This window comes from Monodon monoceros, unplaced genomic scaffold (genome assembly GCF_005190385.1).
Source record: "Monodon monoceros isolate NGI ecotype Baffin Bay Population unplaced genomic scaffold, NGI_Narwhal_1 Super_Scaffold_16, whole genome shotgun sequence".
In the NCBI taxonomy this organism is placed as follows: domain Eukaryota; kingdom Metazoa; phylum Chordata; class Mammalia; order Artiodactyla; family Monodontidae; genus Monodon; species Monodon monoceros.
The window spans coordinates 93,889,058-93,903,034 of NW_021703772.1; the positions used below are offsets into that span (position 1 = coordinate 93,889,058).

Here is a 13,977-nt window from a genome sequence, read left to right on the forward strand (position 1 = left end):
TTCACCCACTTAAAGTGTACAATTCAGTGGTTTTAGGTATATTTACAGAGTTGTACAACCAAAAACCACAATCAATTTTATAACATTTTCAGCACCCCAAAAAGAAATCCATTAACGTCTTCTCTCCAAACCCCTGAGTCCTAACTTGCATTTTTATTTCTCCATATGAACTTTAGTACCAACTTGTCTGGCTCCATAATAAAGCCTTTTTGTGTTTTTATTGGGATTGCATTAAATTTATAAATTGATTTAGGTAGAACTGACCTTAATGATATTGAGACTTCCTAACCAGGAACAAGGGTTATCTTTCTATTTGTTCAACTGTGTTTTTCAGGAGCGTTTTGTTTTCTTTATTCAGATTTCAAAGATTTCTTGTTAAAGTTTATTCCCAAGTATCTTAATGGCTTTTTTTCTTCTTATAGTGAAAAGATAATGACATTTACATCTTCAGAATAGCTATTATTTGTGTACATGAGTGCTACTAGTTGTATATTAACTTTATATCCTGCTACCTTGCTGAATTCTTTTGCTTGAATTAGTTTTAACAATGATTCTTTAGATTTTTTCCAGTATACTGCCACATAATTTGCAAAGTGTTTTTATTTTTAGCTCCTATGCCTCTGCTTCATAATGATACAATTTTCTACTTAGACTTGTTAATCCAGTCAATTATACTGTATAAATAGAGTTCCAAATAATCATCCTTGCATTCAATCAACATGTGTTATTTTCTTAAAGTGATAATAGAGTCTGTTCACTTAGCATTTTTGCATTCAATTTCTTATTACTGGTCTGTAACTTTTTTTTTGTATGCTGTCTCTATCAGGTTTAGGTACATTGTTATAGTTACTTCATAAAAAGATTCTGCAAAATTTCCTTCAATTACTATGCATTGAAACAATTTGTGCAGCATTGGAACTACATGGTCTCTCTATTCCCCTGTGAAACCATCTAGGCCTGGTGCTTTTTTACAGGGTTATTCCTTGATAACTGTCTCTATTTCTTCTTTGGAAACTGGTCTGTTTATATATACTTTGTCTTTACTGGGGTCAGTTTTGGTACACTGCATTTTCCTAAGAAATCATCCATTTCATCTCAGTTTTCAAATTTTCTGTATGTTTAAAAAAATACTTCCTCTGAATCAATAGTCATTTGCCCTTTTCATCATTTATTTTGCATATGCATGCTTTTTTCCCTTTCTTTTGTGATTAAGGTAGCCAACGGCTTATCTACTTTGATTTTTTTTTTTAACCAGATTAATTTGATCTGTTTTTCTGTTTCTACCTCACTGTTATCTGCATTTTATCTTTATGACTGCCCTTCCTTAATTTTCATCTGGTTTTACTTTGTTGTTCTTTTTCTAGGTTTTTGAGTTAGGAATTTATTAATCCAATAATTTTCATTCTTTTGCTTTTTTAAATAATTTTTTTAATAAATTTATTTTATTATTTATTTTTGGCTACATTGGGTCTTCGTTGCTGTGCGTGGGCTTTCTCTAGTTGCAGCGTACAGGCTTATTGTGGTGGCTTCTCTTGTTGCGGAGCACAGGCTCTAGGTGCACGGGCTTCAGTAATTGTGGCTCGCGGGCTCTAGAGTGCAGGCTCAGTAGTTGTGGCGCAGACTTAGTTGCTCCGCAGCATGTGGGATCTTCGCGGACCAGAGATTGAACCCGTGTCCCCTGCACCGGCAGGCAGATTCTTAACCACTGCGCCACCTCTTTTGCTTTTTCTTGATGTAGGTATTTAGGGCTATGGATTTTCCTTTGATCGCTTCTTAAATATATCCTATAGGCTCTGTTATGCAGTATTTTCATCATCATTATTTTTCAGGAATTCTATAGTTCCTCTTTGTATTTCCCCTTTCACCTAAGTGCTGTTTAAATTTCCAGTTGGAAGGCCTAGGGTTTTTAATTTTTAATTACTAGTTTTATTGCAGAGATCAGAGTATTGGTTTTATTGCCACTATGAAACCCACTGATGTTTTCTTTGTGCCCTAATATACTATCAGTTTTTTGTTTTTGTTTCTTTATATAAATTTTTTTTTCTTTTTTGGGGGGGGGCTGCATTGGGTCTTCGTTGCTGCGCACGGGCTTTCTCTAGTTGCAGTGAGCAGGGGCTACTCTTTGTTGTGGTGCATAGGCTTCTCACTGAGGTGGCTTCTCTTGTAGCGGAGCATGGGCTCTAGGTGCGCGGGCTTCAGTTGTTGTGGCCCACGGGCTCAGTAGTTGTGGCTTGCGGGCTCTAGAGCTCAGGCTCAATAGTTGTGGCGCATGGGCTTAGTTGCTCCACGGCATGTGGTATCTTCCCAGACCAGGGCTTGAACCTGTGTCCCTTGCATTGGCAGGTGGATTCTTAACCACTGCGCCACCAGGGAAGTCCCTACTATCAGTTTTTGTGAATGTTCCATGTGTGCTTGAAAAGAAAGTACAGTTTCTATTATCAAGGTATAGTGTTTGAGATACATCTAAAAGATCAACCTTATTATCTTGTTTAGATCTTTTCTTAGTTTTGTTTACCTGTCTTGTATTGAGTGTGTTAAAAGTCCTCTGTAATTAGTGTGTTTTGATCTATTTCTTTTTGCATCTCCCATGGTTTCTGTTTTATACAAATGGTTACCGTGTTATCTAGTACATAAACATTAACAACTATATATCCTCATTGTGAAATATCACTTTTAGACTATAAAGCATCCTTGTGTATCTCATTTAATGCTTTTCTGCTTCAATTCTATTTTGTCTGGCATTAGGATTAAAACTCCTGCTTTCTTAATGTTTTCATTTACCTGGTAAATCTCTGTCCATTGTTTACTTTGTAGCCTTTCTGAAGGCTACAGGTTTAGGTACATTGTTATAGTTACTTCATAAAAAGAATAACAGAATGCCTTGTTGACAGCAGAGTTGGGTTTTATATGACTATCTTATACTGTAATTACTCTGCATGTGATATGATTTTTATTATGTGTGTTACTCTATTTGGTGTGTGTTGTTTGCTTTTGAATAATTTTTCCATTGTACTTAGGAAGGTTTATATTTTTATTCTAGTATATAACCTTGTATTAATACCTTTTATGCTGCCCTTAATTCACTTATATCTTTATCTATTTTATGAACTGGTCTGATAATTTTAAATGGTATCCTTTGCTTACCACTTATTATCTGTGTAACAGTCAATGATTTCATTCTACTCTCCTCCTTCTCTTTTTCCATCCTAACTTTTATAGCTGCATTCTCTCTACTTTGCCCTAATATACAGTTTTTACATATTCTTCTTCTACCCATGTCCCCATCTAGTTTTAGTCCTAGCTCTAAAATTAAATAAATGAAATGCTCACCCATAAGCCCTTTGCCGAAGTTTCCCTAGTCATCTCTTGGTTGGGTAAGTTCATCCTCCTATACTATATTGTTCAATAAGGCAGCCACTAGCCAAATGCAGCCATTTAGAAATCCAGTTCCTATGTTATACAAGCCACATTTCAAGTGCTCATTAAAGCCACATATGGCCAGGGGCTACCATTTTGGACAGCATAGCTATAACCACTCTGAACACTGCAGGAAATTCTATTGGACTGGGGCAGCTGTAGTGGACTCCTCAGGAAGGGCACACGTATACAGTTATATGGGCAAAATCTCAGAGAAAACATTTTTTATAGCCTTCACTACCTGGACATCTAGGTGGAATGTAAAATCTTTAGTGTGTATTTTTTCCTTATACTTCTTGAAAACTCTGCTCCACACTGCCCTGCTGTTGAGAAATCTGACAACTCTCTCGTTCTCTTTCCCTTGTAAATTATTTTCATGTTTTTGCCTGCAAGGTCTGAGTTTCTTGTTTTTGTTTTTTAAATATTTAAGGTCTAGTAGTATTACAGTGACATAATTTGGAGCTCACTACTCCTAGTCAACTTTCCCCTGTACCCAGTGAGCCCTTTCAATGTGTAAATTTGGGTTTTCTTTCATAACCAGAAAGTTTTTTTAAATTGCAGTTTTAAGTATTAGTTCTGTTCTAGTGCTTTGATTTTTCTGCTTCAAGGACTCTGATAAAATGAGTATTATTCCTACTTTTCCTATCTTTCATTTTTACTATTTTCTCCCCAGTCCCTTTACTCCTTTACCTCATTTTCTCTTGGCTGTTTTGCTGCTTTTCCTCAATGCCTTTTATTAAATTTAAATATGAACCTATTCTTCTGTGGGTGCCATGTAATTTAGTCTTTGTTTTTGATATGGTTGTCTTTTTCTTATACTTCTATCCTGAGTTAAATCAACAGTAGTTTCATTTCTTTGTGGGGTTTTGGATTCATTTGTGCTCTTGTTTTTAGTATTTCTAATTAAACATGATTTTTCATATCCCCCATGCTTGTTTGAGAATATTTGACTCAGCTTGGACTGTTATGTTACAATTTTCTTCTGCTTTGTGGTCAGTTTTCTGGGAAATGTTTTTATTAGCTGAAATGATCCAATTTGTGCTTTCCGTTTTTTATAGTAGTTTCATATAGATGTGGTCTGCTCTTTACTATTATTGGTCATGTCACAGTTCAAAAGTGCCCTCTTCTGCATAATTTCTTTAATGGATGGCGGGAGATGAGGGAGGTTGATATGTCTTATTTCTCTTTCATTCCTACAGAATCTTTAATCTTCCCCTTGTTTCCTTCGTTCCCATCAATGCTTTATCTCTAAGGGGTATATCATTCCTACTTATCTACCTGGTTCATCCTAAGGCAGAGTCTCTCTGAGTGTCCACTTCTGGTCCTGCTTACTGTCAAGCCACGTCCCTGTAGCCAGTGCTGTTAACTCTCAAGCCCTACCTGTGTTGAGTATTTTGACACTTAGTGTTAGGAGCAATCTTTCTGGAGTGACTGGGCTGCATTTAAGTCTTCTGTATCCCTCAGCATTTCTTCTTAAGACTCCCTGTCCATACTCTCTACACCCACAGGCTTACAACGGTGGGAAATCCACTGGAATCTGGCTTATTTCTCTACTTACTTAGTTAATTCAAAGATCACTGTAATCTCTAACTGTAGTAATGCTGACAGCATGGATTTCTGTACTCTACTTAATTTCATGGGGTCTTTTGGGAGTTGGGTGGGTGGAAGGGTATGTGGGACAACTTGATATCAGGTGGCTGCCAATATTCTCCAGAACTCCAATGTTTTTTTTTAATAATTGCAAAGCAGTCTACTAAATGATATATCATAATTTATTAAACAAAGCCTTATTTTTGGAAATGTTGGCTGTATCTACTTTTTCACTATGAAACTTTTTGAACATCATTCTTGAACACTGATCTTTATGTATCTCTCATTATTCCTTTAATACATTTTTTTGGCAGTAGAACTGCTAAGTCAAAAGACATGATCATTTTTAAGGCTTTTGACATATGCTGTGAGATGGTCCAGTGGTAACCATTCTATGTAAAATATGCATGTCTTACTCTTTGGACTACCTGTAACCAGTTCTAAAATCTTAAATGTGAATATTCAATATGTAAAAGGTTCATTACATTTCAATGCTTTGCTTCTCAAGTATGTCCAAAGCTTTCATATCTATCATAGTTTTTAAAATACTAGAACAACAATCAGCAGTATGCTCAAACGTCAGTTACCTTTTCTGCTTCCCGTGTATCATCAAAGAGTCTCCTTTGCCTTCTAGCGGGAATTGGCTTAGCTGTTTCCCAGGCTTCTACCCACATATTGCTTGGAATCTTCATTCGGGCGCTCAGTTCTCCTTTCAGAACCATGTTGCCCTTTTCATCAATCACTTCCTCTTCAATGTAATCCCGGGGTGAGTACCACCTCACAAAATCTTCCAGAAAACAGCCTGGATTAGCTGCCTAAAACAGACAAAAAATTCAGCAGAATCAAATAAAAATCAACAGTTATTGATAAACCTGTTTTCAAAAATCATACTTTCACTTTCACAAAAAGACCAATCTTTACAAAATCTAGTATGTGACTTGAGTTACAATGTCACCTTTAAATCAGGTCAGATGTTAAAGCACCAAAACTACTTTATTTTTGCTGCCCCCATTTTATAGAAAAAGAAAACATTTTCATTTGATGAATTTGGAAATAAAAATTTGATGTAAAGTGAAAATAAATCTCAGACTATAAGTTAATTTAAAATTATAGTATAATAACTACTCAATACTTAGAAAAGTATCAATAAGCTCAAGTCAAGTAAATTAAATAATACACAACATGATCAGAAAAATAACCCAATGATGGAAAAGTTCTGCTCTTTTTTTCCTCGATAAGTCAATACTGATACTGCAATAAATATCAGCTAACCTCAAAAATGTTCTATTCAGCCATCAAATTCTCATGCTTTATATAACAAGTTACCATTACATAAACTGCTTTTGTGCCATTAAGGAATTGGAATTAAAATCTGCTTTTGTGCCACTAAGGAATTGGAATTAAAATCACTGTTTTTCAGGCTTCTGAAACCAAACTAATTAAAGTTTTATTTAGTGGATAATTCCATAGAATTAACAATGATGCATGCCAAAATCCTTTAAGTACTTCTACATTCAAGCCTGAAAAAAAAGGGAGAGGCTTTACAGTGTTAGTGGTAAGGCATGGAGGTCTTTTTGCCAGTGCCCAGTAATATATTAGTAGAGTATTAAGGATGGGCATATATATCATCCCCTTACTATTCAAAGGATATGTGTACACATATTAAACACATAACTTTTTGGTTATAATTCTCTACCACAACATATTCATCCTGCTATGAGTACTATATTTAATTGCCTGAAACAGTAAGTGATGTAAGCATTACTAAAAAGTGTTAAGCATATGGTCATTTTCTTTCTTTTTAAATTAAATTAACCTCACACCAAAATGAAAACCAACATGATGAGAATGGTTAGTCTTAAATTTGAAGAGCAAAACTACCAACTTCTTATTGAGCTTACTGGCTGCCAGTATAATCATCCCCACCAATTTTAGGAAATCCCCAAAGGGATGAGAAATCAGGAGGGTTCTTAACTGACAGCCAACAACATAAACTTCTAAGGGCTATGGCATCACAGCAACAAAAAACTGCTGTGAACTGCAATGGGTCAAGATTACTGCATGATTCAGGATTCATGTACTAAGACTGGATATTAACCAGGCAACACCACACCCTCATGAAAACATCTCAGGAAACTAGAGAGATAGGCCTTGAGTGAAGAGAATGAACCTGAAAAAGAAAACAAGACTGAACTCTTGTACTACAGAATGGGTTAAAGAAAGACAGTTCACACCAGAATTCTTCCTTCTGGTTGTCTTTATTATACCAGACAGAACACAGCGCTACTAGGAGAGGCTCAAGACTCACTTCAGCTATGGCTGATCTTCTTTCTACTCTTATAGGTATATACTCCAAGGGCATGCTCGAGAACAGGCCCTGTCCTTCTGGAACTGTGCAGTGTAGGTGCCTCATATACCTATCAGCATTTATGCCAAGCTCTGGGGACTCCCCCATGGCCCCTAATACCAAGTCATCCCTATACAAAAAGGGAAAGGCAACCATACCTATTTTAGCATGACTACGTATTTCCTAAAATATATTATCTGATTCCCACATATGGGCAGATGTGTAAGTCGGTTATTTGTCATATAATCTATTTTCTGGTTAAAACAATGTTATTGAAGAGATTTTTACATTACCCAGGTTAGTCCAAAAGAGTCTAACGAACCACAGTTTTGCTGAAGCACCGTGTTAAAGGAATTATATAGCACCTTGAGGAGCAAAGGTTTCTATGGGGAAAAGCTTTTACAGCTCCAATTTGGAATTTCCTCCTGTACATGCTTCTACAAGGACACTGCAGCAGAATAGGGACAGATGAATATGAAGGCAGCTAAAGGTCAGGTAAAAAAAATAGCTGCTATGGAGGCTAGTACTTCCTGCTGTGCACACACACCCTAAGCCAATTCCCTCCTCTAACTTTTTGATTTAACACATACCCTGAGAGCCAATTGGCTTCTCTTTATCCACTGTACCAACTATCTGCTTTAAAGCACATCTTTTTCTTGCCTCACAGCAGAACAGAACTCAAAGATTTTCTGTATCTTTCTAATCTCTATGGAAAAATGCAGCTCTTGAGAGGTTTACTGAAGATTTCTTCTTTTAGGAAAGATGGGGGAACACAAGCAGGGAATAAAAAGACTCCCTTTTATTGTCACTCTCTGCTAGCAGGGAAGATGAAAGTAGCATAGGTTTTCACGGGGTGTTTATGTTGAAATATCAAACTCAGGCTGGCCTACCTAGCACAAAAACAGGACTGAGTAGGAGCTGTGGAATGAAGAAATGGAGGCCATCACAGGTAGCAGTAGGTTAAGGAAGAAAGTCTGGGCATGGGAGACAGTTCAGAGTATCAATAATAGGAAAAGGAAGCCCTGTGGCCCACTGAGCTACCCATTTTTTTTTTTTTTAATGTACATGGATTTGCCTCTGCTTTCAAAAATAAATAATCCAGAAAGACTTTCTTCATCACTTGGTTTTTAAATTAATAAGCTAAGTGTCACCATTCTCTGAATCCTTTGTGTTCTAGATACAGGCCTGTATCTAAGCCTAAAATATTCTTCTCCAGGTAGCAAATGCTATTCATCCTAAACTGTGATGCTTCTGAAAAATTTTCCATGACCTCCACTCAGTACAGTCAGTCACCTTTTTGACCTTGCTCTCCTAAGAGAACTCATCACATAGTAATTATTTACATATCTCCTCCCACAACCTCAATAGACTGTAACTGAGGATAAACATTGTACTTCTTAATTACCTAATCACAGTGCCTGTCACAAAGCAGGTAACCAAAGGTTTGCTGAATGAAGCAGCCTATGTTAAATCCTAAGGATTTCTAAAAACCTTGCATTAAATTGACTGAACATACCTAAAGGAAGAAAACTTCCCAATCCTCATATAGAAATGATTCAGTTCTCAACTTCCAACCATTATTCAAAGATTATTCTTTTCAGACTTCCCTGGTGATGCAGTGGTTAAGAATCCGCCTGCCAATGCAGGGGACACGGGTTTGAGCCCTGGTCCGGGAAGATCCCACATGCGGCAGAGCAACTAAGCCCGGGCACCACAACTACTGAGCCTGCGCTCTAGAGCCCACGCGCCACAACTACTAAAGCCCACATGCCTAGAGCCCGTGCTCTGCCACAAGAGAAGCCACCGCAATGAGAAGCCCATGCACCACATCAAAGAGTAGCCCCCGCTCACAACAACCAGAGAAAGCCCGCGTGTAGCAACGAAGACCCAACCAATGCAGCCAAAAATAAATAAATTTATTTTAAAAAAATAGAATCATTTTTTTAAAAAAGACTGTTCTTTTCTTTTTTAAACTCAAGAAGCAAGTCTGACTATGACCTTTAGGGGATGGAGGTAGGGTGTTGTAACTACGAATGAAATTTAAACATTTAATAATAAAAAAAAAAGACATGCAGGCCTTCACACCACTTTACAGAGTGACTTTCACAGCTTCATCCCAGAATAGCTCAAAATAGACTGCCGAGCTCTGATAACGTGACCCACCTTAAAAGACTCCATATCTGAGAGCAGACAGGCACTCTGCATGCGTGCTCGGAGGTGAGCCCCTTCTGCCGATGTACCCAATTTAGCTAGAACCTCCGACTGCTCTTCTAGCAGATCTTCTGTCATAGGTGCTGGTTCCTGCGAAGCACAAAAGGACAAAGTTCGTGAATAGCTGTTTTTAGAGAAAGCAGAACTATAAAAATAGAACAAAGACAACAATTATTTCAGCTATAGCAGTCACAAAATATGTATTTAAAAGAATTCAGAGAAATTTGCAAGTTTTCTGGAACCTATGTGAAAAAGTAACAAGAAGAATGACTGTCAGTGCACTGCCCCCCACCCCGCCAGCCAACAGATAAGATTATCATGTTTCCTTGACCATAGCTAAGAGAGGAACTGGATGCACTGAACATCTTCCTGCCTATTAATGATAAAGAAATGAAGTCCTAAGATATTTTTATGAATGCCATTATTAGTTGCAACAAGGTTTTTATTATATCTAGTAAGAGAAGAAAACTGAAAAGAACTGAACCCCAAATAACTATATTTTATGTTGGAGGAGTAGCTTTGAGTTTATGTTCCAAACACATTCAAATTACCAATTCCCACAAGAAGTTGTTTTTTACTTTGGGGAATCAGAGACATTATTATATATTTTAATGGTAACCCCAAATAAAACAGCAGCTAAGGCAAATCTAAAGGAAAATACAACTGTAGAATCATTAAGAGAGAGACAGAAAACATTTCAAAACTGTTCAGGGGGGCTTAGGAAAGTTCTCTGAGAATTGATTCCATTAGATTTTATATTTGAAATATGAAGAACTCAACAACCCAGAGACTAACCAAACAAATCTTGCCTGCTTTGTTGTTAAAGCCAGAAAAACATGAACTCCTTTATTCCTAAATAGGATAAGACCTAGCAGAAGTAAGTGTCTTGTCAATAAATAGATTCCTTCTAGATTTCAGGAGCTTACTATAAAAGCAAGTTTTCTTAGCCTCAGTACTACTGACAGTTTAGACTGGATAATTCTGTCGTGGTGCCTGTTCTATGCATTGTAGGATGTTTTGCAGCATATCTCTGGCCTCTGCCCACTACTGCCTGTAGTACCACTCCACCTCATGACAATCAAAAATGTTTCCAGACCTTGCCAAATACCCCTGGGAGGCAAAACACACTCCCCAGTTGAGAACCACTTCCACAGAGATAAATAATTTTTGCAGATATCTGTCAGAAATAAAGTAGAAGCATGGTAAAGGTATGGCATTCAAAACACAGCAACAAACAAAAGAAAGTAACTTTTTTCTTATATCATTCTCATTTTTGAAACAAACCTACAAGGGCACTTACAAACAGTGCTGGAGAGAATATAAATCTTCCCAGACAACAATCTGGAAATCAATACATGGCAAGCATTTATGATCATGCCCTCTGACCCAAGAATTCCACTTCTAGAAATATCACTGTAGTATTATTTATAACAGTGTGAAAACTGGAAAGAATATGAATGTACAATAACGGAAATGGTTTGATATAGGAAAAAATGGGGAGGAACTACTTTAACAGTGATTATCTCTGGATTATGGAAATACGAGCTTTTGTTTTGCTTTCTCTACGATGAACATGCATCACTTTCAAAGTCTCACCCTGATACTTGGGGTTGAATAATAATTGGTAAGACAGTATGACAGACTGGTTAAGAGTTTGGGCTCTAGAAACAACATGACTGTATTTGAATCCCAGCTGTATAACCCTGGGCAATTACTCCAGCTTTATGTGACTCACTGTTGTGAAGAATAGATCCTGGCACAAGCTCAATAAACACTTGCAATTAGAGACAAAATACTTAGGTTGTATTTTAAGTTTTTTACTCTACTTTCCCTATGATATCAAAATTCCTCAGATTCAAAAATAACATGAATCTCCAATGAAGCAGTATACTCAGGAGCAGAGGCCCTCATTATTTCCATTAAAAAGGAACTCCTTTTCATTGTTCTTTAGCCTCCTGAGGGAAGGGAGGAGATACTGAAAGGATACTGACTACCCCTCCCACCTGGGAACTCCGGCCAACTGTAAGTGAAAAACTTGATCAAGAGGAATACAAGCAGCAAAGAGCATGAGGGCCACACATTCTTATATGTACCATTTCTGAATATGCCCAAAGCTTTCTCATACACATGATCTCATCGCTAATCACTGAGAAGTCATCAGTGCATTTTACATGTGGTGAAACCGAAAGAGATAGCATCTTGCCCAACATCATCGAAGTGGCAAACTCTCAAGTGGCAAACTGAAGGGAGAATCTAGGACGTCTATCTAACGCTGGCTTTGAGAACTATTAGTTTGGATCTAATCCACTACCTAAGAACTCCTGCTTTAACAGATTCTCTACAAATTTCTCTTCTAGCCCCGGCTCTAAAATGCTGAGAAAAATTTTTAAGCCTTTCCTAGCCATAAATTTTAGGTTGACCTAAGTCTACATGAAAGGAATAAGGGAGTGTATTTAAATTCTTAGAAGTGGGACCTATATAAAGTCTTATTATTTACTTTTTCTTTTTGGTGAAATGGCAATGGATTAACAGCACATTTTAAGCTAATTTCTAAAGTCTGAAATTATAATGGTTTCAACTGGGATCATTTTGAATTCCAAACATTTTCTATAAGTACATATACAATGGTTATAATTCAAATAAGATTAACTTTAAAGTACGAAAGTAAAACAGATTAAAAATTTGCCCCGATTTACCTAAAGGTAAGACAAAAATTAATTTCTAAATACATAAGATGCATGTTGAGAGAAAAGTAAATTTAAATTATTCCAGACTTGGATTACAAATTTGAATGTGGAAACTAAAGCATCTGAAATAAATGAGGAAGACATAGCATTCTGAAGAAAAATAAAGCTTGAGCTTCCAGAACAACTTCCTCTGACTCTTCATTAACCCAATCAAACCAACATACATGCAGCAAGTTCATTAAAAATAGGGAGTACTGTTAATTAAAACTTGGAAAAAGAAAGCACATAAAATATTAAACTTCACTGAACACTTACATGCCAAATATCTTTAAATATGATATGTAATTTAACCCTGAACAACCCAAAGTAATACAAACTATTATTGGCTTTTAAAGTATTTAATATTTGTTTATTAAATAAATAAATAAATAGGCAGGGTTTTCAAACTGAAGATACATTAGAACAAGACAAATACTTTCATTTTTTTCTTCTTGTCAACCACTGATCATATGACAAATTTTTAAACAGTATTTTTTGAAGTATAATCAACATACAGTAATTTAAAGGGTACATTTGTTAACTACATACCCATGAAGCAGTCACTACAATCAAGATAAAAAGCTTCCTTATGCCCATTTTTGGAAAGTCTATCAAAAAGTGAATAGATGAACTGTGCTATATCCATGCTGAGGAACACTACTAAGCAATAAAAATGAATGAACTACTGATACACACAACAACATATATGAATCTCAAAATAATTATGCTAAAAGAATTCACACACACACAAAAACCATACTGTAATTACATAAAATTTATATAAAATTCTAGAAAATGCAAACATTTTTTTAAGAGAGAAAAACAAGGCTCAGAAAGGAAACATAGCCTCTACTAGCAATACTAGCTAAAAATAAGGGTGGTGCCAGGCTACAAATCTAGCTCCGCTAGATTCCTACATCCCAGTCTATGCCACAAGACCTCAATACCAACTGCATGCACTCCAACAAAATTTGAAAAAATATACACTTGGTTTCTAGCATTAGAATAGTCTGTCCTAGTACTAACAGTTAGTGATGAAGTATCTAAAATATAATTACTTTTAAAATAATAATAAAGAAGCAAAAAGATAAGGCCTGTCAAACAAACAAACAAAACTAATGTCATAAATGACAGCCACCTGGCAAAGAAACAATATAAGCATGGGAAAAAAGGTTAAGAGAATCCATGTTTAAAATTATCAAGCAATCATCCCAACATCCCACTGCACAATTATTACAACTGATCAACCCATCTCAAAATATGAAAACTGGTTAAAAAACCTTTAAGTCAATCCTTGCAGCCTGAGAAGCGATACTAGCCTCTTAGGTCTCATATAAGAAAAGGTCCTCAAAAGAATAATAGCCTAAAAAAAAAAAAAGATTAATAGCCTAGAGTCTGTCATACAGAGTGAAGTAAGCCAGAAATACCATATATTAACGCATATATGTGGAATCTAGAAAAACGGTACAGATGAACCTATTTGTAGGGCAGGAATAGAGACGTAGATGTAGAGAACAGACATGTGGACACGGTGGGGGGGTTGGGGGGGAAGGGGAGGGTGGGACAAAATTGGGAGACTAGGTTTGACATAAATACACCACCATGTGTAAAACAGCTAGCTAGTGGGAACCTGGTGTACAGCACAGGGAGCTCAGCTTGGTGCTCTGTGATGGCCTAGATGGGTGG

At 36.5% G+C, this 13,977-nt stretch overlaps 1 protein-coding gene across 4 annotated transcripts in view; it reads right to left on the minus strand.

Moving 5' to 3' along the window:
- Positions 1 to 13,977, minus strand: part of RAB3GAP1 (RAB3 GTPase activating protein catalytic subunit 1) — a 125,464-nt gene that overhangs the window by 14,311 nt on the left and 97,176 nt on the right. For all 4 annotated transcript variants that reach the window (XR_003793872.1, XM_029224788.1, XM_029224790.1 and 1 more), the window contains 2 exons: positions 9,518 to 9,655; positions 5,595 to 5,822 (listed from right to left, as the gene is read on the minus strand). Coding sequence is in view for 3 of the 4 variants with exons in the window: in XM_029224788.1 (XP_029080621.1) it covers positions 5,595 to 5,822; positions 9,518 to 9,655 (366 nt within the window). In the remaining variant the exon portion in view is untranslated. The remainder of the gene's footprint in view (positions 1 to 5,594; positions 5,823 to 9,517; positions 9,656 to 13,977) is intronic.